This window comes from Empidonax traillii, unplaced genomic scaffold, assembly GCF_003031625.1.
Source record: "Empidonax traillii isolate 1590-97213 ecotype Southwest subspecies unplaced genomic scaffold, ASM303162v1 scaffold116:size1738432, whole genome shotgun sequence".
NCBI lineage: Eukaryota > Metazoa > Chordata > Aves > Passeriformes > Tyrannidae > Empidonax > Empidonax traillii.
In genome coordinates this window covers 942,109-967,676 of record NW_020955309.1, presented here as the reverse complement: position 1 = coordinate 967,676, position 25,568 = coordinate 942,109, and the positions used below count along the sequence as shown (strand labels likewise).

The 25,568-nt window shown below is 40.7% G+C and overlaps 1 protein-coding gene across 3 annotated transcripts in view; it reads left to right on the top strand.

Annotated features, from left to right (window-relative positions):
• ZNF462 (zinc finger protein 462) overlaps positions 1–12,696 on the top strand; it is a 92,672-nt gene extending 79,976 nt beyond the window's left edge. For all 3 annotated transcript variants that reach the window (XM_027882971.1, XM_027882969.1, XM_027882970.1), the window contains 4 exons: positions 901–1,124; positions 3,518–3,650; positions 8,738–8,852; positions 9,859–12,696. In XM_027882971.1, coding sequence (XP_027738772.1) covers positions 901–1,124; positions 3,518–3,650; positions 8,738–8,852; positions 9,859–10,060 — 674 coding nt within the window. In that variant the 3' untranslated portion in view covers positions 10,061–12,696. The remainder of the gene's footprint in view (positions 1–900; positions 1,125–3,517; positions 3,651–8,737; positions 8,853–9,858) is intronic.
• The last annotated feature ends 12,872 nt before the right edge of the window (positions 12,697–25,568 follow it).

The window sequence follows — 25,568 nt, the reverse complement described above, 5'->3', positions numbered from 1 at the left end:
TCCTTTAACGTCCGCTCCGTAAGGATCAACAGTACTAAGTTTCAGTGTTCTTGTTCAAAATGCCAGTTGAATAACAGCAGTCCGTAATGAAGATCTGCTGAACGGTCACATTCTGGGTTTTCCTTGTGCACACATCTTGGAGAGCACCACAGTGGAGGAGTGTTAAGGCTCATCGAATTCTGGCTGTGTCAAATGACATGAAATTAATAGCGGCTCTGTTAAACGTCAGTGCTTTGTTTGAGAAGTGCAGAGTTTAGAAACTCAGCAAGAGCATTTTCAGTATATCACTCCTGCACATTTTGAGCCTGAGCCTTCTGAAAGCTCTAGATGTGTTGGGAGGTTTCTGCCCCTGGCTTAACCGCCCAGCCCTTTCCAGGAAAAGGTGCTACCTTGCTTGCACTCTCCATCCCCAGAGAGCAGTTTAGATGTGATTGTGAGGACACTGGTTCCAATTTATATAGAGCTGGCAGTGTGTGAAGCATTGGGAAGCACCTTGCAGTTTCCCTCTTTATTAAATTTCTAGAAGCGGTTCCTGGCTGCTGCTGAATACTGAACCAAAATGGACTTCTGGTCTGGCTTGATTTATGGCTGTTTTTGTATTCCTTCGCTCTGCTACTCTGACTCACAGATGGAGTTTCATTTGTCCCAAAACTTCCTATCCTTACCACTGAACAAGCAGTTAGGTCTGTGAAGACACCCGTGTTTGCAGTTTTTAATGATTAACGCTGTGATTGCAGGGTTGTTTTCATGTTATTTTAATAGGTCCCATTCTGTCATAGACAGACTGCCTGCCCATACAGCAGATCCCATTCTTTGTGCCAGTGGCAGCACCCAAACTATTGACAGGTTGGCCTGGTATTTCATAAAATTTGTTAAGTGAATGTTGTCCTGTCCCTACAGAAGAGCGTGTCGTTCCCATTGAAGTCTGCCGTTCCAAACTGTCCAAGTACTTGCAGGGAGTTGTTTTCCGCTGTGATAAGTGTACCTTTACCTGCTCCAGTGATGAGAGCTTGCAGCAGCACATAGAGAAGCACAATGAACTGAAACCTTACAAATGCCAACTCTGCTACTATGAGACCAAACACACAGAGGAGCTGGACGCTCACCTTCGAGATGAGCACAAGGTAACATCCAAGTAGTTTTAATCTGTGGCAGTCTACCCCTTTACAAATGCTGTATTAGTTTAGTTGCATGTCTGAGTAACCAACTTGACACTGTTTGGAGTTTTTTTTTGTCTCCCTCCCTGAATTTGGAAACTAATCCCTAGTTGTGCTTGCCTGCCTCATTTTTCTCATTATTTCATTATTTTTCTTCAGAAACTGAAAAATAGGCTTTTCTAAAGCTGTTCAGACTGATCAGAATTGGCACTGTTGCATGCAGAGTATGGTTATCTGGAAAAGGCTCCTGTGTATGCTAGGTTTATTTAAAGGAGAGGAGTGGTGGGAAGGGTTGTGAAACAATACTAAGGCAGTGTGATTCAGCCCCTGTAAAAGCCAGGATATTCCAAACATAAGATTGCTCTGGTAACTTCAGCAGCATGACATGCTATGCATATTTCAATAACAAAGAGGGCTGTACATCCCCATTTACATTTAACAAGGGAAAGATAAACAGCAAGTCTAACCAAGTCCTAAGTTAAGACTGCTTTGGAGTGTTGCAGTATGGAGTTTTTGTGGATTACCTGAGTGCATATCAGGTCCAGTGTTGAGAAGCCATTAAAGGTTTTCCACAGACTGTTAGCTTTGAATTTCTGTAAGTGTTAGTTGTGTAGCTGGGAAACATTTATGTTTTAGAACTGAGATGTGTTTTGGAGTATTTCTTGTAGTGCTTCCTTGTTAGATTCCCAGGGAAGGCAGATATATGCCTCCACCTGTTGGAGCTGAACTGCCTAGGCCCTCAACTAAAAACTCCATTGACTGAATTACTTTTCCTTGCATCCAAGTATATTTATATGGAAGGTATTGGCAGCAGAAGTCCCAGAAAACAAACCTTTACATGCTTGAAAAGTATTTGGCTGTCTTATAAAAACAAACTTTGTTAACTCACGTTGGCCTGCTGTACTTATCTACCCCCTTTATTACTTCTGGAGAGTCTCCTGCACTTCAAACAGTACACAAGATGTTCCATACCTCTAGTCATTACAGCCAGTGCCTGGTGTATCCAGGAGGAACTGTTGCTCATCTTTTTTTTGACACAGTTCATCAGAATGGGAAAATTATTTCCATACTTAGCTCTCCTTTCCAATCTGGACCTGCAGTGATTGTGCTGGTAGTTTAGGGTATCGTTTCTGCTTTTTTCTTTGCTAACTTTTACCTTTCTATTTTGTGTCCAAGTTCTGGGCTCAGATACCCAAGTAATATATTGAACCCTAAAGAGTTCCTTTATATGAACAAAGTGCCTTGCGTATGTTCCTTGCGTTTGTTTAAATGTCAGTGGGTAATGTGTTAAGTTAGAGAACCTGATCACAACTGTCTGAAGAGTAGTGCTAGGAATCTTCACACCACTACATTTAGGATGCTTTGCTATGTGGATATATACTACAGTCTAATTCACATCCTGCTTGGGATTATTGACATTGCCCTTCTCATAGAGGGATAAAAATTGTCAGTGGTGTTGATATTTTCATTTAGCATCTTGCAGGAGGTGTTGTACTGCACTCATTCGTCCGTCTATGTCCTCCCTGCCTCTGTGTCTCAGTGTTTGTGCTGATGGAGGGCTGTCTCCCTGCATGAAAGATGAATCCAAAACCCTTCGTAGCAGTGATCAATGAGCTCAGAGGGCGCTTGTCATCCAGCAAGTATTAGCCTCAGTGTCCTGGTCATGCTCCACGCTCTCCACCTCCACTGTAAATCTGGACTGCTGCTCTGTTGTTTCTGTTGGATGTGGTGGAGTTCCTAACTCCTACGCCCTGAGCTGCTTCTTTCATACTCCTGCTATGAGCTGTTAAGTAGCTGGTGCATTTCACCCCAGGGTTAGCTGAATTTGACTGCTGCATGAATTGTTCCCATTATAGTCTGTGTATCAGTTTGCAGGGCACTTTGCAGCCCTTCGTAATTAAAATTAATCCGTTATTAATGAGTGAAAGTGTATGTGGCACACAGCAGCCATGTGCTCAGTAAAAAAAGATCCATCCTTTCATGAATGAAGCTGAATGGACCTGTCACAAAGAGTTCTCCTTCAGCATGGATGTGCAGTGGCAATGTTTTATCACCATGGTTGAGTAGTGCCATAAAAAGAGGATGCTACTTAGTTTTTTACATTTCTTGGATGAAGAAATTAGGGGAGTTGCTAAATCGCATTAATTTTTGAAAACCAAAAATGAGAAATGCAGAATAAACAGCAGTAGAAGTATTGCTGTCAATGAAAAGAAGTGAGTGTTCATTTGACTAAGGGGGACAGCATGCCACCTCTAGCTCAACAGGCTTTGGGGTGTACTTGATTTTGTTTTGCATATGTGATGATTTTTCACATTAGTTGGTGACTGTGCCAACTGCTAACAAAAGTGTTTCTTTTGAAGGTGAGTCGTAATTTTGAGCTGGTTGGACGGGTTAACTTGGACCAGCTGGAACAAATGAAAGGAAAAACAGAGAGCTCTAGCAGTGATGAAGAAGAAAAAGATGAAGAGTTAAGCCCCAAGACTGAAGAGAGAGGTCAGTGCAGCTCTTTGATATGTTGGGTTTATTTTATTGGGGATTTTTTGGCACTGCAACATACCTCACCAGTCCAACCATGTGAGGTCAGTTGTTGTCTCTATAGCACATCGTCTGCAGCAGGCATGGCAGTAGAAGCAGAATGTGGCTTTTGTCACAGACACTGCTCCTGTGGAAATCTCATGTTTCTAATCCTCATGGTAAATATTCTATCTATTAAGAGAATATGTACTATGGAAAAGCATAGATAGCATCTGTGACTTACCTGCTCACGCAGAGAACATCTGTAAGGGCTTGGAAAACTATGTGAGTGGAGTATTTTAGTGGTATGTCAGATTTTCTGTTTTGGTAACCATTTTTCATTTAAGTGAGGGTTGAAGGCTGGTTTACTGACTGCTATTTACTCTGTGCCCAGCACTTTTTGTCAGTCAGCCTTGTTGCAGTCCTGGCAGCTCTGGAGCCAGGGTGGGTCCATGCTCCACCTGTCTGTACTGTTGCATATGTAGTAAACATGTGCCTAAGTTTGTATCTAAGAATAATCCCACTGACTTCAACAAGGCTGGGCCATGTGCTTGCTAATGCTTTTGGTTTGGTTGAAGTTAGATCAGCAGGGAAAAGGTAAAGTTCTCTGTAAATTAAACAGAGGGTTTCTTGCCCTTCCTTTCTGACAACCTTCTTTCTCCCTTGAAAACCAGATTATTACAATATCTGGTGTGAACTGTGTATTGTGTAGTTCTGGTGCACAATTCATCATTCAAATGCAGTATGTTAACACCTGTAGTATCTTTAGCCCATTTACGGTTTGAATTCTGTGTCACCCATTTTCTTGATGCTGACAGCTGCAGTTAGCAAAGTTCTGTGTGCCTCAACTGAAGGTACACCACCATGTTTAACTTTTTCCTCCTCAAATTTTAGCTTTCAAAACTCACTCAGGAGTTTTTCAGAATGGAAAATGTGTCTCACTACATCTTTTCAGATGTTGAAAAATTCCCATATCTGGATTCAGAGTTAGTTTACAGAACTAGAAGGATTCAGATCATGTTTCTTACCTTTTAATATCAAACCCCTTGTCATCTTGACTTTGTTTGGTGTCCCTGGACCATAAATTCAGTCTGCACTTAGCAGCGGAGTTTCAAGTGTGGTTAGTGATAGCTTTTATTTAAATGAGAAGGGAAACCGATTGGATAGGAAACCATTTACGCTATAATGAAAAATATCCTGCACAAGACCTTAGGTAGAGCAGTAGAAAAATCAAGAGGAGGACCTAAAGGATGGTAATTGTATATGCATTTCAAAGTTCAACATTAAGAGTCATGTGGAAAATGCTCAGGTGTCTGTTCAGGAACAGCTTCGACCCTCAGATCCTCATGTCTGGAACAGGAATTGTGCCATGGTTTGACTAAAGCACCAGTTCACCCTAGTTGGAGATGTAGGAGGCTGATTAATGCTCTGTATAGATCCACAGATAGCAGGGGATGAAGAGTCATGCTGTCCTTGTGAGGATTACCTTAGCATTACATACAAGCACAGGTACAGAAACAACCTTGGAAGACATGGTATCCAGACCAAGGAGAAGAAAGTGCTGTCTGCCAGGCCTGACAAATCCTTGTAAATGCACCATGGGGAGGGGGGACAGCCCAAGGTGAAGTTCATTGTTTAAACTGTCTTTAAGTTACACTGTGAAAGTATACTCTTTGCTGGAGTTTTAAATTTGCAGGGATAGTAGATGTGTTATCCCCATGTTTCTAGTGATCACTACTTTAGCAAGTGGTAGGTAGTGTCTTAATGATTCTGTACTTTTTTTTTTCTCACCTTATCCGTGTTGTCTTTAATCTGTGACTGACAAAAATGATTCCTGCATTCTTGTTCAAATGATCTGTCTTTAAAAAATCAGACGTATTTCCAGCTTTGTTTTGCAGCAGTTCCCTCCTGGTTGGTCTGTAGACCCACTGTTTCACCATTGTTATTTTTTTACTCCTTTCTAATCTGTTACCATTTGTAATATACTATATAAAAATAGGTAGAAAATGCAAAAAACAGTTATGCCTACTACAGCAAAGGTATCTGGAAAAGATTCAGTTTTATTGATTATTTTTCAAGACAAGTTGTGTGAATTATCACTGTAAGGTGCAAAGATGCAAGGAACGCTTTTGAAAAATGTCCCAGCGAGATAGGAACAGAACATGGTTGAATGCTAAGTTGCCTGCTGGCATATCCCTATGGATTTTCAGAAGATATTTCTAACACAGATGCTGTTTACCCTGTTAGCAGAGGACCAGACCTGTGGTTTTAAATAGAGCCTGTCACAGTGGCTAATGCTGTCACAGCTTTCAGACCAGATTAAACTATGCAATTCTGTGTGCTACTGGGGTGCATTTGACAATTCTAGCCTTCATGGTGTTAGCAGAATGTGGGATTTACTAGAAGTGCCTCTTTGTGCTCCTCTGGAAGCAAGTGCTTTCTGAACCCTCTGAGGTTTGTGACTCTGGGAGAACCAGGATTTCTTCCTTTGAGTCAAACAGTTGCCCAGATTCAACACTTTGACTTCATGCTGCTCTATGCAGTGCAAATTTGAAGGTGCAAATAAGAGTGCATGGCTTCTCCTAATGAGCTGTTGGATAGTGGACCAAGGAAGGGTTGTTGCCCATGTGAACAGGCAGAGCTGAGCAGCAGAGCTTAGCAGAGCTGAACTGAAATCTTGAATGGCAAAGGAAGAGAGTAATTTGCTTTTGGTAAAGGATGTAGTATAAAAGGAGATGAGGGAGGAAAAAGAAGGTGTCTGGCAATGCAAAGAACAGCTCTTCCTGGTAGGAACTGCATCTCAGAGAGACTGTCTTTATTGATCTTTATGTGTTGGTCTTAGCATAAATTAGAATTGAGAAGCGTTTTTCCATAGTAGACAGAAACAAATATTAAGCCATTAGAGAGTGTCCAAAGGAGGGCAGCAAAGGTGGATGGGCACATGGTGTGACTGCTGGGGATGGTCCTTTGCAGGGACAGGAGTTGGACTCGATGATCCTTGTAGGTCCCTTCCATCTCAGCATATTCTGTAATTCCGTGAAATGTCCACTAGTGCTTGTATGTGTGATGAGATGCAGCAAAAACACAGACACGTCAGGTGTGTGTGCAATCTGTTACTTCTCCTCTCCAGGCCCCAAGGAAGAGCAGCTTCTAAGACAAGGAAGCAGCCCAAATTTACATCTTTAGAAGCAAAACTTACTGGGAAGTAAGATGAACAAGTTAGTGTTTTCTGATAAGATGATGTTTTTACTAGAGTAACACTTGCTAATCTCAATGGGAGTTAGAAGTATGGACCAGGTTTGGTTAGAAGGGCCCTTTAAAAATCTTACCCCTGCCATGGGTAGGGACACCTTCCACTAGACTAGGTTGCTTCAAGCCCCAGTTCAAGCTGGCCTTGAACATTCTAGCGTTGAAGTAGCCACATCTTCTCTGGACAATCTGTGCCAGACCTCACCACCTTCATCTTAAAAACTTTCTTCCTTATGTCCAATCTAATCCTACTCTCTTTCAGTTTTAAACCCTTGTCCTTGGCCCTGAAACTACAGCCCCTGGTAAAAAGGGTCTCTCCATCTTATACTCCCCCTTTTAGAACTGAAAGACCATAACAAGGTCTTGCTGGAGTTTTCTCTCTTGCAGTCTGCACAGCTCTTTCTCCTCCCTTTTTTAGGCAAAACAGCCTCTCTCTTTATTATCTCCTCTTTGCAGAGGTCCAGAATAAAGATTGTATTGTGTACTACAGCATAAGTATATTCTTATGTAGAACAGCAGCAGGTTTTGCCTCTAAAACTATTACCCTCATAAATATTTTTTCCCTGCATCATAACTAGTCTGTGTGTTGCAGAGTGTTAATAAATTTGTACTGTGCATAAGGTATTAAAATCCAGATACAAACTGAGCTAATGGCATTTATTTACATTCTAGTGCTCCTCTTGACACAGCAGTTTTATGATATTTAACCACAAAATAAATCACTGCCAATAAGGAATACAAAGTTGTTTTTTTTTTTTTTCTTCCAAGGGAAAAGGCAAAAAACCATGTCAAGAACCATTTCACATAAAACTTAAGTCAAGGCTAACTACTGGGAAATGTGTCACAAAATGCATTTACAGGGCTTACATGTGAATAATAGGGAATGTGTGAGCAATTTTGAGTTCGGACTGATCTTGAACAGAGTAAATCTGAGAGTGAAGAAATCAAGTGAGCAAAGATCAGAACTAAAATTAAGCAAAATCCCTTTCATTTTAATATGTAGTTCAGGAGGAGTCAGAAAGACATTCTGTTGATTTCTTGCTTAAAATAATCCCTGCTAAGGAATTAATGCTCTGAGCAGATGGTGCTGTCTCATTTCCAGCAAAAGAATCAAGTGAGATAGTTCATGCAATTATTTTTAATGGCTTGTGTGGTGATCTTCTTAATTTGTGAGGAAATGTTTCATCTTTTGTGAGAGCAGGCTGTGTTCACATGAAGCTTGGCTTTCAGGAATGCCACTCCCTGAACTGCCAGTGACTTCTCTCATATAGCTGGGTGCTTGACACTTCTGCAAATGTGGCCCCAAGAACTTTGTATAAAAGATTAGGATGTGATGAAACACCTGTGCAGTTAAGATGTAGGACTGAATCCATTAGACTTCCCTGGTGAAGGAACGTTGATATATTTTGAGGGTCACATACACAAAGTCTCTGTTTCCTAAAATTTGTACTATCAGTTCAAAAATTATAGATTTACTTGAGTGAGTTTTTTGATTTTGCTTTCAAGCCATTTCAGTCCTTAACTTCCCAGTTTTAGTTTAGAATTAAAATTCTATAGTCTCTTCATTTGTTGAAACACAGGAACAGGGAGTAGTAACTCCTTACCCTGATTTGCAGAGATGGTCTAGGATTTGGGATGGGATTTGTCATTTGTAGTGACATTTTGCTTTGGGGAGTTACATTTTCACAATACATTGACAGGAATCCTTTTGCTCCTCCAGGATGAGAAGGTGCAGCAGAAGGGATCAGAGTAGGATCTCACTGGTCTCTTCTTGCCCTGGCACTTCTGAGTTCATGGGCTATGCTGTCTTTTTCCAGATCCCATGATGTATCCTGACAGCAGTGCTCCAGAGAAACGTTTCCCGTGTGAGTTCTGTGGCCGATCTTTTACAGAAGGCTCTGAGTGGGAGCGACACGTGCTCAGACATGGCATGTAAGTTGGTTTGCATTCCTTTGCCAAACAGCCGAAGGTAGGATTAAATCTCTGCATCACCCCTTTCCTCCCCTTCCAAAAAGCCCTGTGATGAAGGCAAACAAAGTTCTATGAAGAACAAGTCTGTCACAGGTATGGATACAGTCATCAGATGTCACAGGTATGGATACAGTCATCAGATGTCTCTGCATGGGAAGTTCCCATTCATCCTTTTTAACTCTGCTGCCCAGGCTAACTGTAAGACTGTGGGGTTTAACCATGATTCCAAAACTTAGAATTGTCCTTAGGTGAATACCATTTGGCCAGGATTAACTTCATCTGAGTGTACTATTGTTTTGTTTGTTTGTTTGTTTGTTTGTTTTGCCTTTCTATGACAATTTGCACACTGTGGGATGATAGCATCACAGATAAGACAGGCATCTCTGAAACAATCTTTTTCTTTCTTTTGATGGAGATCTCATTGGTAGCAGAGATCTCTTTGCTGATTGGAGTTTCTTCAAAGAGTAGATTTCATTCAAGGTTGCTGACTTGTGCAAAACATTTGAATACAGTATTGTAGGTTAACTGTGATGGGACAATAAATAATGACTTATCTTACCTGCAGTTTTGTCTGCCTGAATATGAGTTCTTGAAATGCTGAAACGTATAAAAAGTTTTATTGGATCGTTAACTTTTTAGGAAAAGCACTGTTTTCCTGTGCCTTTGTTTGGTGCCTCATAAGTCTTGTTTACCAGGGGACTGGAAAAAGGAGAATAGACTTTAAATGTTACAATTTAGGTTCTTCCCTCTTATCTCATATCTGTCCCAGCACAGAACAAACAAAGATTTGGTTTCAAAGCCAGAATATTGGGGGTACCAGTGGTAACTTCATTTCACTGCTTCTACTTTTGAACCAGAGGTGGTAGTGGCCTGTCAACCTTTTTGGAAAGTGATGTGTTTTTCTCCTTCACGTGATTGGCTTTGCTGTGCCCTGAATTGACTGTTTGTGTTCTCTGCTGCTTTGCAGGGCGCTGAACGAAAGCAATCACAGGACCAGCGAGGACAACCAGCCAAAGGAGGACATGGAGGAAACCGTAAGCACACTGCCAGAGGAAAAAGAAGACATTGAAACAATGGTGGTGGACTACTCCCACAGTGGTGAAACAGCAGTCAGCATGGTAGCTGCCGACAAACCTCTCCAAGACAACTCGGAGGCCAAAAATGAATAAGCGTTTGGTGTGATTCTAATCGACGTACTTGAACAGAGATGAGTGGGATGGCGTGGGTGGGTGGGGTGGACAGAAGGAAGAAAAAAAGCTGCTTTTAGGACTGAATGATCTATTTTCAAAGCACTGGTACCCGTGTGAGTGTGTGTATATTAAAGTTATTTAAGTGATGGAATAAGTGGCTCCATTACATCACTGCATCTTTTCTTCTGGATCTGACAGCGGGAAGTTACATTCATCTTGGACTATTGAAGCAACTCCCCGTGTTTCCTACATTATACATCGTGCTTTGCAGTGGAGAACTTCGATTGTTTGTGAATGGAAGCGTCGTGAGCATGGAAGAAGTGGTGGGGGGACAACTTTTCGACGCACAAATTTGTGTGCGTTTTTCTAGTTTTAATACATAATGCTTTTCCAGACTGAATGCAACTGCTTTAGAAAAGAAAAAAAAAGAGAAAAAACAAACAAACAAACAAAAAAAAAAAGAAAACAAAAACAAAACAGAAACTGCTTTGCTTAAAACAGTCACCTGTTTCCTAGTACCTCAGAATTAACCAAGGGAGATCTCTGCATTTGTCAGTACTACCTGTTGTTGTTGTGGTTAAATGTAGAGAGACTGCTGGGCAAGGTGGTGAATGGAGGAAGAAAAAGAAAGTTTTAAAGAAAGGAAAACAAATTGTGCTTAAAATCCCAGTGTGGGTTTTATTTCTTAAAATACTGTGATTTTTTTAATTATTTTAGTAAAAAAAAAAAACAAAAAAAAGAGAGAGATACTTTAATTCCTAGATAACTGTTTGTGAATTGTCATCCTTTATTCCAGGTAAGCTGTTTGTTAGTATTTGGTTATAATTTTAGTATTTGGTAGAATTTCATGTGACTGATTGTGCGGTTTTGTTTGCCACATGTTTATTTTCTATCAGCCTGAGGTGTTACAAATACAGCACAATTGAGTTTTTCATGTAAAATGAGTATTTCTTTTCAAGTGGGGGACAGGGAAAGGAGACTAGATCTTGTGAATAGAATTTTTTTTGTTGTTGCTGTTGTTGTTATTGTTCGTTGTTGTCGATTTTAAACATATGGAGATAACAAAGAAGTTTTAACTTTAAAAAAAAAACCTAAAGAACCAAACTTACAGCACAGCTATGCAGCTCATGGGCCAAACACATGGGTCCTCATAACCGTTCTGTTGCTTGTCATATTAACATCGATCAGTCTCACACCAGTAATTTTTCATTAAGATTGGCTGCCTTTTTTTTTTTATTCCGTCTGTGGTGTGCGTGTTTTCTTTTTTGTTTTGGTGTGGTGGGAGGGAAGGGTGTCTGTTAACACATCTTTTTTGCAAGCGGAGGTGAAATAGTTACATACAACATTGAGCCTGGAGAACTACTTTTACTCAATTCAAGATGGAGTTGCTGAGTTTTTTTTCCCCTCCTCCTTAGCTTTTAGCATGAGGGGAAAAGGTGTAGAATGAAAATAGGAACCTGCATACCTAAGTGGCTGATCCTGCACTACTTCTTGAGTGGAAAGCCTACCAAACATAACTGGAGTTTTGCCCAAGTAACGAATACAGGATCTGGTGCCCGTGGGTATGTTCTGATTGTGAACAAAAAAACAAACAAACAAACAAAAAAAAAGACAAAAAAACAAAAGCTAAAAAAAAAAAAAGTTTCTTTCCAAAAAGTAGAAAGTACTTGACTGAAACCTAGTTTTAGAAATGCATGTGTCTTCGTTTGTTTTTTTTGTTTTTGGGGGGGATCTGTGGGAGGGGGAGGGAGGGGAAAATAGGAAGCTCTCGAGGAAATTGTGTCCTGGATAGCTTCACGTAAAAATGATGGCAAAAATGTTGCATTTGTGGAATAAGTGCTACTTGAGAAGCATGGTGTTTTGCTTTTTTGGGGATTCATCAACTGTGTGTTAGGGGGATTCTTTCTGATTCTTTTTTTATTGGGTTTTTTGTTTTTGTTTTGTTTTATTTTTTTTAAATAGGGAGGGAATGTCATAGAAAAACACATTGGAGGGACAAATATAAATACACATTTTGTGTCTGTATTTGTTTTTTAATTGGCCTCATTTCAAATGTATTTAAACAGTTCCATACCTGGATTGGGTGTTTGTAATGGTTACCAAAAAGGAAAAAGAAAAAAAAAAAAAAAAAAAAGAAACAATGATTGTGACATGCTTTTATCACTACTTCATTTTTCAGATAACATGTAAATATTGTAATCCATTGGATTTTGTTTTGCTAACCTGTAATAAAAAATATGGGACCATTATCCTTTTAACAAGCTTAGAATGTCATATTTTTTTCTTTTTCTTCTTTTCCCAAAAATGTATACCTGATATATTGTGGACACACATTTTAGGTGCATTATTATGATTCTGTTGACTGTAATGACATAGAATTGAAAATAACATTTTTTTCATTGTTTAATTTATACAGAGGACTTTTTCAGAGTTTGACAGAAGGAAATAATAGCAAAATGCTAACCCATTGGCTTCAGCACTCGGTATTTCCTGATTTTAAAATTACTGCTTACTGATGGGGGATAGGAAGGGGATACTGAACTGTTGCACTGACGGGTTTGTTTTTTTTAAGAAAAAAAAAAACAATGAAAATTAATAAAAACTTTTTAAGAGTGCTTCCTTGTCTGTGTGTGGTTTTGTATTGGCCCCTCTGATGACAGGTCTGTCCAAGTGACTGGTCCTGCAATTAATTGGCAGCTGTGGGAGGGAGCAAAGCACCCTTTATCCCCTCCTGCACCCTTTCCTCCCCTGCTTCACAGAGAATTTTTGATTTATGGTTTATGGAGAGTGAGTTGCTGTGGCTCACACAGATCTGGGGTCTACAACAACTCCAAGTAATGCCCTGAATATGCACTAGCCCAACAACCATTAGAGGTCAAAGGCATTTTGCCAAGGTCTGCTGGCTCCTCCTGAACCCAAACAGAGAAATGAAGGAATTTTGCAGGCTCTATGGAAATATCAAAATAGAAGGAGACAGGCTGGTGTTTGCATTACTAACTCAGTCTCACTATGAGTTGCAATACTGTATTCCCCCATATCTTGTGACCTGCTAGATCCAGCACTGAAGCTATGCTTAACAGGAGTTGAATATGCACTCAGTAATCTGGAGCAGGAGGCTTTCCAGTTTCTCCCTTGAAAACTTTTAGTGGTACTTGTGGTGTTATCATGGAATCTTTCTTCGCTAAATACAGATTTAAAAAAACATTTTCAGAAGATTTTTTTTTTCTGGATGTGTTTTAATTGCATCTCATTTTCCAGTTTAAGTGGCTTTTTGATTGTACTGGAACTGAAACCCAAAGGAATGTATATGCTGTGAAATAGCTTGAAACCTTTGGTCACCTGGTAGCTTTACATGCTTCTACCTTTCTCCCTAGGAGTCAAACCCCAGAGAAATATAAGATATGTTTCTTTTAAATAACTTATTTCCTTATCCTGTGTTTATGGAAGGGAGGGGAAAAAATTATGTATTTTAGGCTGTTACTTCAGTGATCTCTGGAAACGTTTGTTCAGGAAGGAGATCTACAAATAATTTGCACATTATGTACGTTCTAGCCTAGAGCTAACCTACACTTCCACCAGTTTAAAAAGGGAAGGGTTGCTCAGTGGTGCGTCAGTAATAAGAATTATGTAACTGATGTAATGGAAGACCTTGAGTTGAATTCTAGATTACTGCAGTTGCATTATCCTGTCCACCTCAGTGGCAGGATTGCATGAGTTTGAAACAAAATCTCCCCAGTTTTAGGTATCAGGCTGGATGTGACTGGATTATAGAATCATAAAATCACAGAATGGTTTGGGTTGGAAGGGACTTTAAAGGTCATCTATTTCCAACCCCTTGGCTGGGGGGAATTGGTCAACTAGACCAGAGTGTTGAGAGCCCTGTTCAAGCTGCCTTGAACACTTCCAGGGATGGGGCATCCACAACTTCCCTAGACAACCAGTTCTAGTGCCTCACTACCCTCACAGTATATAATTTTTTCCTGATATCTGATTTAAACATACTCTCTTTCAATTTGAACCCATTCACCTTTGTTCCGTCACCACATTCTCTTGTAAGTAGTCTTGGTCTGTCTTTCCTTTAAGTTCCCTTCAGGTACAGGGTCACCTGTGTTGAGATTCCTGTGCCAAACTGAAATACAACACAGGAGTGGGAGGGAAGAGGCGAGGGAAATAGTTATCATCATTATCCTTCACTCACGTTACTACTCTGCCTCAGTGGACAGTTTCGTTTCTTTCAGCTGAGAGCCCTGGGCTTCACAGGGAGCACTCATGCTGTGGGACAAATGGTGTTCTGCACACTCTATAATATTCTTGGGCTCATTGTCCTTCCTTTTCTTATCAAGTCTGGGTAAATGTTTGCTTCTTTATTGCTCTCTGGCTGCTGGCATTTTCTTCTGGGTCAGAGGTGAGGTGCCTGAATGCTCCCCCTGAAAAGATCTTGCCTTCGTATTCGCACCAGTGCAAAGGCTTTGCAGGAGTTGCTATGGGCAGACCCACATCTCCCTCCCTTGCAAACCTCCCTGGAGAAGAGTTAGGCACTTGAGATTACCCTGTGACTTGGAGAGCAAACCTGACAATTAGCAGGATCCCATATAAATGTGGATATGTAGAGTTTCCAGAGGAAAGTCCACTTTTTGAGAAGTGATAGGGAGTATGTGAAATGTTGATACTCATGGCCCACTTATCTTGGAAATTAGTGCTGCACAGAGGACTTAATGTGAACTTGCACAGCAAGAACGTATAGTCAGTCTTCAGACTTCAGAAAAGTATCTAAATACAGTTGCAGATGTTCAATTCAGTGAAAGCTGGCCTGTGTTTCTCCACTCCTCCTCACCTTGAAGTCTTCCTTTCAGTATTTTTCTAATAACACAGGACTTTTCCACCAAGAAAGCCAGCTGTCTGGCCCCAAAGGATCAAGATTACAAATCCATGACTGACCTGGTCCAGTGTCAGCGGTAAACCTGCTTCTGGCAAGAGTCTGAACCAGAGACCCCCAGATCTCTCTCACAGTCCTGTTTCTCCATTTCTGCTGCTTTGGTGTTCTCTAAACCTTTGATTTCTCCAGCTGGCTCTGACTTGTTGCACACCCACGTTTTTGGTGAAGTGTGAACTACTTTGTGGGCATTCACACTGACTCACAACTCTTCTCTGACCAGCATTTTTGTCTGTCTTATGTCTAACCATTTTTGACCAAAAGGCAAGCCTAAAGGTATGAGCAAATAAAGGAGCATCTAAATGTATGCTCAGTGACATATAATGTACCTAAAGCAGTAATCTCTTAGCAGAATCAAAGTGAATTTTATCTGACTTTCTCTGTAGGTTTGTAGGCATTATTAGCAGGGGTCAGCACAGAACAAACCTTAGATGTAGAAAATGACTATCACGTAGGAGAAGATATCAATCTGTATTTCATCTTGGCCCAATCTATTTAATTCATTCTGACTTGGATTCTACAATTCCTTTTCTCCAGCACTCACACAATATGCTACTAATCAAGTGAAACACCCAACAAAATAGTGTCAGTGTGGTGGGTTTTTGGTTTTGCTTTGCTTTTGTGATTGAGCCAGTATTTTCTCTTGTTACAACTGGAGGAGTTGGTGTCAATTTTGGGGAAAAAAAAAAAAAGGAGAAAAAATAAGGTTCAAAAAAATAAACAAAATAAAATAACTTCTCCTGCAATGCAGTGTATTATGCAGCAGCAGATGGAGTGTGCATCTAAGTATCGGGTACCAGTGTTGACTTTCCTTTGCTGCCTTTGAGGTCTATTTTGTTCTAGCAGAATGTGGGACTAGGTCAGATCTGTTCTCTGTCTGGTTCAGTGTCTTGATTCCTGAAGGAAAAACTAGGAAATCCCATGGTGAGCAGGAAGGGAATAATTTGTCCCTAATGAAAGTCTCATCTTAATCCATTTTGACAAAAGCTTCAGAAGCAGAAGTCCTACCTCTTTCACATTCATTTTGTGTTATAGTAACATAAGTTACAGTATTTTTCTACCAATTCAGTTTAAAATCCTACTGAACTCCTGGTTTCTCTGATGAGAAGTGACAGGTAAAATATTTTTGTGCTAAAATTTTTTTCCGGTTCTAGTATCCTACAAAGAAATGCTTCCTAAAAGTTAGTTGTGTGAGCTCTTATTCTTACATTGTTCATAAAATACATTTTTCATAATCTGTCAAGAACTCCAATTGATTCATTTCAGCTAGGATGCTTAGGAAAAAATTATATCAACTGCTGGAATGAGAAGAGACACGCTTTTCCTCTCAAATAACTTGCCTCTCTGAATATTTGGTGTTACAGCAAATATGCCTAGCTTGATTCTTGAATTCTCTGTAGAGTTTACACTTCTATTAATAAAGAGCTTAGCTCAGTCTAGCCAACTGTACATGCATGACTTCCAAATCTGAGATGTCTCTCTGCAGCTGTTCTGTTGTGCTCTCAGTAGTGTTTAAAGAGAGAGAGAGATATACCAGCAATGCCTCAAATTAATTTTGCTTGTGCTGAAAACGTTGGAATGAAATTTTAACTTTTCTCTGCAACTGGAAGAAACCATATTAAGCTACTGAGCCAAATGTTGCTTCAAGTCTTTGTGGAATCATTTAGACTGAAGATCTCTTCTAACAGAGATGCTGCAGTAAAAGAAATGGTAGTTCTGGTCTGTAAGAATCAATAGATAATTAGCAGGCAAGCTCTATAAAGCAATGTCTTTGATGTGTTATTTCCAGAAAAAAAAAAGTTTTCCTCTGCTTGGATTCTTCAGGGCCTCAGGCATGTGATTTTTGAAATCACGTGATTTGAGTAAAGAAGTAGAAAGGATTTGGTTTCTCATAGATAAATAAATATCCATCACTAAAAGCATGTTGCCTGCAGAAAGATGTAAGATCTTTGATCCATTTTGTTGCAGCTGCAGAGTATTTGCTGCTAATCCTATAGGAGTTTCCTCTTGGAAAACAAGTTAGAGAATGATGTTTGCTTCTCCTGTTCCTCAGCTGCTCCTGTAACCTTCCTTCACAGGATTGCTCCCAATAACCAGATGGCAAACACTGGGTATGCTGGAGTTGGTAGGAAGAAGACTACTGTATTTAGGAGACATTATCATGGTTGTTGGTGAGGAAGCCCAGGCTCATGTACAGCAAGACACAGTCCCTGACCAGAAGGGAGAAGCAAGAGAGTTGTCTGCTAGGCTCCAGCTGGGACTAGACATGATCCATCAGGCCATCCAATGAATATCCTTGTGCTTGCCTTCATCAACCCATGTGATCTGGGATGGGGGGGTGCAAACAGGACTTGCGCTTTTCAGCTCAGTTGCAGAAAAAAGCTTTTTGGGGGTCAGTAAATTCAAATGTGCGTGATCCTTCTCGGAGGAACTAGCTGGACCTCTGTCCTGTTAGACAAAAGCAGGAAGGACATGTAATCATACCTAGATATCATATCCCATATAATTCACTCAACTAACAGCAGCAACGAAAGTATAATTATATTCTTACCATCAGATTAAATGTATGTTGTTATTTAATCCATTTAAAGTGCATGTTTAGCAATTAGGACCTCATTCTGCAGGGATTCATGCTGTAACTTAGATTTCTTTCCATATAATTTAATTGGAAAGCTGACAAGGAGATGCTATTTTTTCCCCAATTATTTATATCAAATGGATGCTGTTGCTGAGTCAGTGGGCTGTTCCCAGGGATGCTGTGCAGTCTGGGAGAGCCTTAGACAGAGAGGGAAGAGAGGAAAAAGGACAAGGAATGAATATGCTGGGTATACACAAGGTGGCAAAAGAAAGCAAATGCACTGATTCCTTGGCAGCCTCCTTGCCTTTCAACTTTCCTAATGGCAGCATGAGACTTTTAAAGTCTCAAGGGTCCTGTTGGCATCCTTTGGCATCTGAATGGTTTTGAAAAGATCTGAAAATCATGCTTTCCCTTGCAGGAGGTGTGAGTTCAGAGCTTAATACTGGTGTTGGTATTACAGGTGTGCTTGTAACCAACAGGATCTGCTGGCACTTCTTTCTGATTGCAAGCATGAAAGAATCCCTTTTCATGGGAGTCTCCATTCACCTGGAGCAGAGGACTTCAGTCATATGCTGCAGATTTTTTTGGCCTTTGCCTGTGGAAAAAAAGTAGACCTTCTCCCCAGTGTCATCCTGGAGAGCAAACTCTGTGATTACATATTCTGCATTCAAGTAGAAGAATGTTCTTGTACCCCCCACCAGTCAGCAACAGAAAAGTGCTGTGCTTGCAGGTGGTTATTCTGCTCAGGAAAGAGGTGACCATTTTGTTTTTCGTGCAAAAGAGGAAGCTTGAGAAAGCTGAGCTTCCAAGTTTTCTCAATTAAATCATTTACATTCAGTTTCAAAGAGCTCCCTCCTGAAATGAGCATTAGCAAATGCTGTAATTGAAACAGCAAGGGTGTAACACACACAAGTTATTCTCCAGCAGTCAGGTGAGTTTCTGCTTTATGAGAGTTTATTAATTCTGTATTTCAGTCATACTTTCTGCAAATAATAAGAATTCAATTTTATGGCTGGTTCCTATGCATATGAAGGTGGTTTTCCTTTTTACCAAGCTAAAGTATTTCACACGTGGACATTATACTTATTTTTTTTTCAGATGTCTAATTTAATTCAAAAGCTAATGATGGAAAAGGGAAAACACAAAAAGAGAGACTCATGGCACAAGCTTGCTTCCTCTTTTTTTTCTGTCTTTGTGGTTATCTGTAGCTACTACCCTTGCTGACACTCCTTTTTCACAAACTCAAAGCAGAGGATGAAGTGAGGTACTTGCTCTATTCAGTCTGATCCTGTGGAGCTGCAGCTGGGTATAGGCCAGCCTGTCGGATCCAAACTGAGCAGGAGCCTTGGAGACATCAGGATCTGAACACTGCCCAGTCCCAGGGTAGGCCAGACTGAAAACTTATTTGCAGCGTGTCTGAATACTAATCAAAAATTTGTGGCTCAGATCTGTATCTAATTTGAACATCTAAACTGATGGTTCCAAAATAACCTGTCTGTACAGCTGTTTTGTTGCTGGACTGCTTTGCTCTGCACAAAGTTTTTCAGGCTGTCTTTAGCTCTCTCTGAGCAGAGAGGAATCTTGTTTGCTTCTTCAGTAGCAGTTTTCCAGCACAGCTTTTGTTAGCCCAAGCTGTGTCCAATTGCAGACTAGAATTTCTTTCTTTTAAAGGTAGGGGTAGTCCCTTCTTGTAATTTTACTTTGTCGTGAATAACATTCACTAAATCTATAATATTTAGACTTTGAGTCTCTCAAAGCAGGAAGAGTTGTACAAACTTGCATTCAAAATTCCTAAACCCTAATTCCTGTTTATATTCAAGTGGCAGACAAGGGCTTAAAACTATGTATAAATGTCTCCTATCACCATTTCAAGGTCCCTTTCATGGAGGATAAGTCGTACAAGGGAGGTTTCTGTTGTTAATGAAGTATTCAAATTATTTCAAATCTAATGTTTCTTTTCACCAACAGTAGTTATAATTTGAGCAAAAGTCCATTACTGTTTCAGGCTACTATACTTTGTCAATTATGCTCTTTCAAAGAGAGTAATTAGAGGATGGAATAAAGAATTGGAAAAAAACACTAATTTTTTTTTTTTTTTACATTACAATAGCATAAAGAAGTAATGTCACACAAGTATTTTCGTAGTGTTTACTGTAGTATAAACAGAGCACAAAGCCTTCGCCAAAAACATCTTAACATCTAAGGGACAAACAAGTTATGGTTTACTGTTGGAGCAGAAAAAGGTTTTAGTATCTCCATTTGGTAGAAGGAGAACTGGTTTTGAAGTAGAGGAAATGGTGTTGTTTTGGAAAATTCTGTCATAACATGAAAATAAATTCTGATAAATTTGGTTCTTGTCTGTGGCCTTAGACTAAAGACTTCCTCTTCCTTTTTACCCAAATAAGAATGTAAAACTAAAAGGGACTGTCTATATCATGGAGCTGGATCCTGACAAGCTAAACTAACCATAAAACTGGTTCAGCCCTGTAAAATGCACTGAACATCTGCCCTTTTTAAGGAAAGGACACTTAACCCACCTCAGGACTAGGCAACAAATACCAGGCCAAGAATAACATGCCCTAAACAAGAAATATTGATCTGACATGCTGTGTTGTCGAGCAAAAAGATCCATTTTCCTCCAATGATTTTCAAGATATTCAGGTGCGGGAGAGAGCAGAAATCTGTTCCCTCTGCAAACTATTTATTCCCTTCCAGCAGCTTTATATTGTGCAAACTTTTTGATAATGGCACAAATTAGTTACTTTATGGGTTAGATGATATCAGGGTTGCTGGTGGTCTTGCTGATAGCTGTTGAAGATGTGAATCAATTTCTGGGTATTAGGAGTGTATTTGGTTTATGTGGCCAGTTTTTCATAAGGGTTGGGGCATCTACGGTGGTGGCTTCTGTAATAAAACACCAGGGACTGCCCTGATTGGGAGTCAAGTGGAACCTGAGAAGAAGGTAGGGGTGGGAGGAGGTTGTTTTTAGTTTTATTCTTGTTTCCTATTATCCTACTCTGTTTGATTGGCAATAATTTAAATTAATTTTTCCAAGGTGAGTGTGCTTTGTCCACAATGATAGTTGGTAAATGATCTCCCTGTCTTTGTTTTGTCTCCCAAGTTTTTGTCTTGTTTTCTTCCGCTATCCTGTTGAGGAGGGGAAGCAATGGACCGGTTTGGTGGACACCTGGTAGGCAGTCAAACTCAGTGTACCTCAAGAGTCATCCACCTCTTGGTCCCCAAATTGTTCAGATTTTATCTGTCCTCTTGGTAAGTGCCCATACATTATTATTTCAAAAGGGTGAATAAAATGCACTCAAATGTTATAAAACACTTTTTGCAAAACTAGTGAGAGGATGCCCTTTTTCTGAGGGGAACAAATCTGCAAACTCCCTTGGGGTTTGTTAAAAGATGCTTTTGAGGAGAGGGAAGATTTTCTACCCACTCAGGTGAGAGGCAACCATGCTGTTGCATCTAGGACTAAGAGAAGGCCCTCTCTTGTTGGACCTTCACCTTGACCCGGTGTTTTAACAGGTTGTTTAGATGTCCCAGCTCCATCAGCTCCTCCTGCAAGCCAAGAAGCACAACAGGTCTCCCTCCTACACCCCATCCAGCTTGCTGGTGGATCTTCCTTCCTCTGTGCTGACCATTAGCAGTCCCTCTTTTCTCTGAAGCTGTGGGGCAAGTCCACAGCCCTTCAAAAGCCCACAAGAGTGATGGGATGTGTTGGCTGTGTGCAAACCCCTCCTGTATCTGACCTTCCTGTGTGCGCCTGCAGGCAACAGCCTCTGTGAAGAAACCAGGCTCTTGATTGTACTTGGCAGACTTGTTGCTGAGGTGAGGATGTTATCTTGCTTGGAAAAATGGAATTTATGCCTTCAAAGCTCATTGTGATGTGGAGGATGATAACATTAGCTTGGGCAGCAGATGTCTTTTTCAGGAAGACATTCTGGGAACATGTTCAGGGAACACATTTGGGTTTCGCCTTTTATGTGGTGTATGCACATACTGGCAGCTGACTTAGACTAAACAAAGGGTAATTCTACATTGTGGTTTCCTTCTATCAACAGACAGGGATTGGATGGAGCTCCCCATGGCACATATCAGCTATTATTTTCCTTCCTCTGAGATCCCCAGTAAGAATCCATCTTGACTGCAAGTCAAGTCTAAGGTGCAACCCTACTCCCTGCTCTGCCAGCCCTCACCCTCTTTTTCTACTTTTTCAAACTCCCATTGTAACATCTAGTCAGTCATTTCCCACCTGGTGATACTGGAGGCCTCCAGCTCTCCAGTTTTGGCTCCCCTCTGGCCTCTGCCACAAACCTGCCTACTGATGTCATTTACCACTAATCTCCTCTTCCACTGCACGGACCTTCTTCTCCATCCTGATACGCTCATAGCCTCTGACGAAGTTCAGCACATTGTGAATTGCTATTAACACCCCTTTTTCTGGCCAGATTTTTAAACACGGATGAGAGCTGAAGACCTTGCTCAGGAGAATATCTTCCTGCTGTCCCTTTCTGGCTTTCTAAGGAAAATCCTGTGTTGTAAGAAAGATGACTCTGAAGTCCGTGAAAATGGGCAATAGATCATTGTTCCCAACAGAGCAGGGAACTCAGCTGATCTAAACTCATAGGTAGCTGAAAGCACCTAATTGCTAGAACAATCTGAGCACTGCATGTTGGGAGGGTTGTTTCACATGGTTAATGAAGAGCTCAACAACCTTTTAGTGATCATTTGATACTTAACTTTTAGCCTGTTATGTAAGTGGTAATTAAATGTTTTAACATGCTGTACATTTTTTATGTATTAATAAGCAATAAGTGTATAAGTTACACTTTTTATATGATTTAGAACTAATTGCAGGGTGTTGAGATTTTCTCCTTTATACACCTATTAAAACCACATAACTGCTGTTTTTACAGATGATGGGTGTTCAGTTAACATATAGTAATTGCTCTTTAAAAGTTTCAGTAAGTGCATATTTGAGACAATTTACAGTGTTAGCAATTTCCTGGTACTATTCCTCATAGGGGAGCTAATCATGTTCAACTCTGGATTTCAGTGGGAGTCTGCCACATGTTCCTCGCTGTGCACCGTGCGAGCCATGAGAGATTCCACTTTCAAGGATAATAAACACACACAAAACCCCACTATCATACAATTGTTTAGGTTAAAAAAACCCCTTTAGGATCATCAGGTCCAACTGTTAACCCAAGTCCACCACTAAGCCATGTCCCGAATACAACAACTACACACCTCGTAAATTTCTCCAGGGATGGTGACTCCATCGCTTCAGTGGGCAGTTCCTTCCAATGCTCAACAACCCTTTTGGAGTAGAATTTTTTTTCTAATAGCTAACCTGAACCTCCCCTGGTGCAACTTGAGGCCATTTCCTCTTGTCCTGTCACTTGTTCCCTGGGAGCAGAGCTCAATCCCCACCTGGCTCCACTCTCCTGTCAGGGAGTTGGAGAGAGTGAGAAAGTCCCCTCTGAGCCTCTTGTTCTTCAGGCTGAGCCTCCCCCCAGCTCTCTCAACCACTCCTGGTGCTCCAAACCCTTCATTGCAAAACATGCTGCAATGAGCTGAGCAGCTGGGAGGTAGGGACACGTTGTTAGGAAAACAAGTCGGAAGGGGCATTACTCGGTGTTTTTTTAGTTTATCCTGCAAAGCCATAGAGAAAAACAACCATCTGTCCTCTTTTCTCCTGGTAGATCAAACACTCCCTCTCTCTTTGCATGCAGTTTAAAGACAGGAAAGCTCTGAGCCTGAGTCCTCTGCTCCTACAGGGAGTGTCAGTGTAACCTCAGGTAGGTCACTTAGTGCCTCTGTGCCCTGTGGGCCCTTCTGTGGGTGTAACACTCTACCTATCTTCACTCTGAGGCAGTATTGTAAGTTACAGGCTACAAGCTCCAACACCAAGTGTTCAAATGCATATTTAAGAGAGATTTAAAACCAGCAAACAGCACCACCCTTCTGCCCTATTGATTTAGAATTTTTGAGGGCAACGGGAAACTGATGGCTGCTTCCTAACAACTGAGGCAGCAAGGTGCACAAAGTGCTTGCCGTTTATTTGGCACAGTCATCTGGAATCCAATCTACCAGACAAAGCAAAGGAAGAATATGATTTGAAATCTGTATGCCAGTGAGAGAGAGTGAGTGGAAAATAAACCAATTTTTTGTTCCTCTTCATTCCTTTTGCATAATGTTGTATTCTTTTGACAAGGCAGCATAATAAAGTTTAACTCCCTCTTTGCTGTCCGCCCTCCAAATACTGACTTAAAAGAGAAGAGCAAAGCCCTATCTTTAGTGTCAAATGAATAATGGGCTCTCTTCCAGCCAGAAGAAATAAGCTGATTTTGAAAGGGTTCTGGAGGAAAGTGCAAAATGTTCTAACTTCTCATGAAATAAATATTTGAATGATAGTCACTTGGCTCATCCTGTAATTTGTCAGTGCAGGCTTTGCACTCCAGGTTTATGTAAAATATTGGTTCAAGTAGAGAGAGGGGTCAGAAAGCTCTTCTTGCAGATAAGAAGACAGACATACAGTAGCATCTAATACACCTCAGAAACAGTAACTAATTAACATTTCCACAGCAAAATGGCATATTACATTCTGTCTCACTGATGACGCTTGGCTGAAACTTTCCAGCCAGCCAGAGGATATTGAGACATTGATTTGAACAAGCCTGAGGAAGCTCAGTCCTTGAGGCAGCACTGCGTATTTCAGCAGGGGCTCGGAGTTGCGCAGCTCCAGCTCTTAGGAAGCTGCAGGAAGTCAATCAGCACAAAGAGGAGAGAAAGTGCTTTCTCCTACAGGGTGATCAAGACCCAGTGGAACAGCACTGGCTGAGATCAACCAGGAAGCTGTCTGACAAAGTTCAAGGCTTGAGCCAGAAGTTTTCCTGAAGCCATGAGGGACTCAGATCGGGCATGAGGAGTTGTCCTAATAGGGGGAGTCTTGATGCTCCTCTGCTTTTCCAGATTCTGCCTCTTTGGTTTTTTGCTTTTCCTGTTTCTTAAGCTGGTTGTCATGAAGAAGATACTCTGTTCCCAGTGTTTAGGCTCCTGTTATCGCTGTTGAAAGCTTTTAGAAAAGTTAGGAAAAGCTAATTTGAAATATGTTCTTGCAGGCTCAGGCATTGTGTAATTCCCTCTATTATCATGGTAGATGTAGCATTTCTGAAGAAATGCCTAATTTAACCCAGTTCAGGGTGTTTGGGAGGGTCTCTTCCAGCTTTCTTCCCCTTCCAGAAGCAGTCACAGGTGAAATGGAGCTCTCAATACTTTCTTCACAAAGTGATAAGAGAAAAAAATTAGTTGTATGTTTGTGCTGTTTTTCATGCCCACAGGAAAATTCACATCAAAATGATAATTACCTGGTTGTGCATAATGTCAAACGACCATGTTGCCCCCAGCAGCTGCCATAGCTTTGGCAGTTCTGCATTGTCTCAGCTACTAACATCTCCGTTATTTTCCTCTCCCGGTGTGGTTACAGGTTTCCCACTGATGATGATATATCGAGACTTGTCATATGCAATTGAAATTTGAAAAATAGTCTTCAAGGTCAAGCTTGGGGGTAAGGTTCTGATGCAGCTTTTTGCACCATACCATAATTCCTTTTTAAGTCAGTTGTGACAATGCCATCCTACTCCTACAGAGCAGGAATATGGTGAAAGGGAATCCTTCAGGAGGTTTAAGGTGGGCGAAGGGATCCATCAAATGGTCTGTGTAAACCTGGTTCTCAACATGCACTGATATTTCGGGTTGTTCTTTACTTACTTCTCCTTATCTACCTTCTGACGTAACAGTGACTGTGGAATGATGTCTGAAAGACCAAAGAGAAGCAAAATATGTGCTTAAAGCACCTCGCTTTTACAAAACTTGGAAGCATCTGATACTCTGGCTTTTTCACAAACTTACAATTTAAGCTTGTTTGTTGAAGCAGAGTTATAGTTAAGTGTTACCATATATCC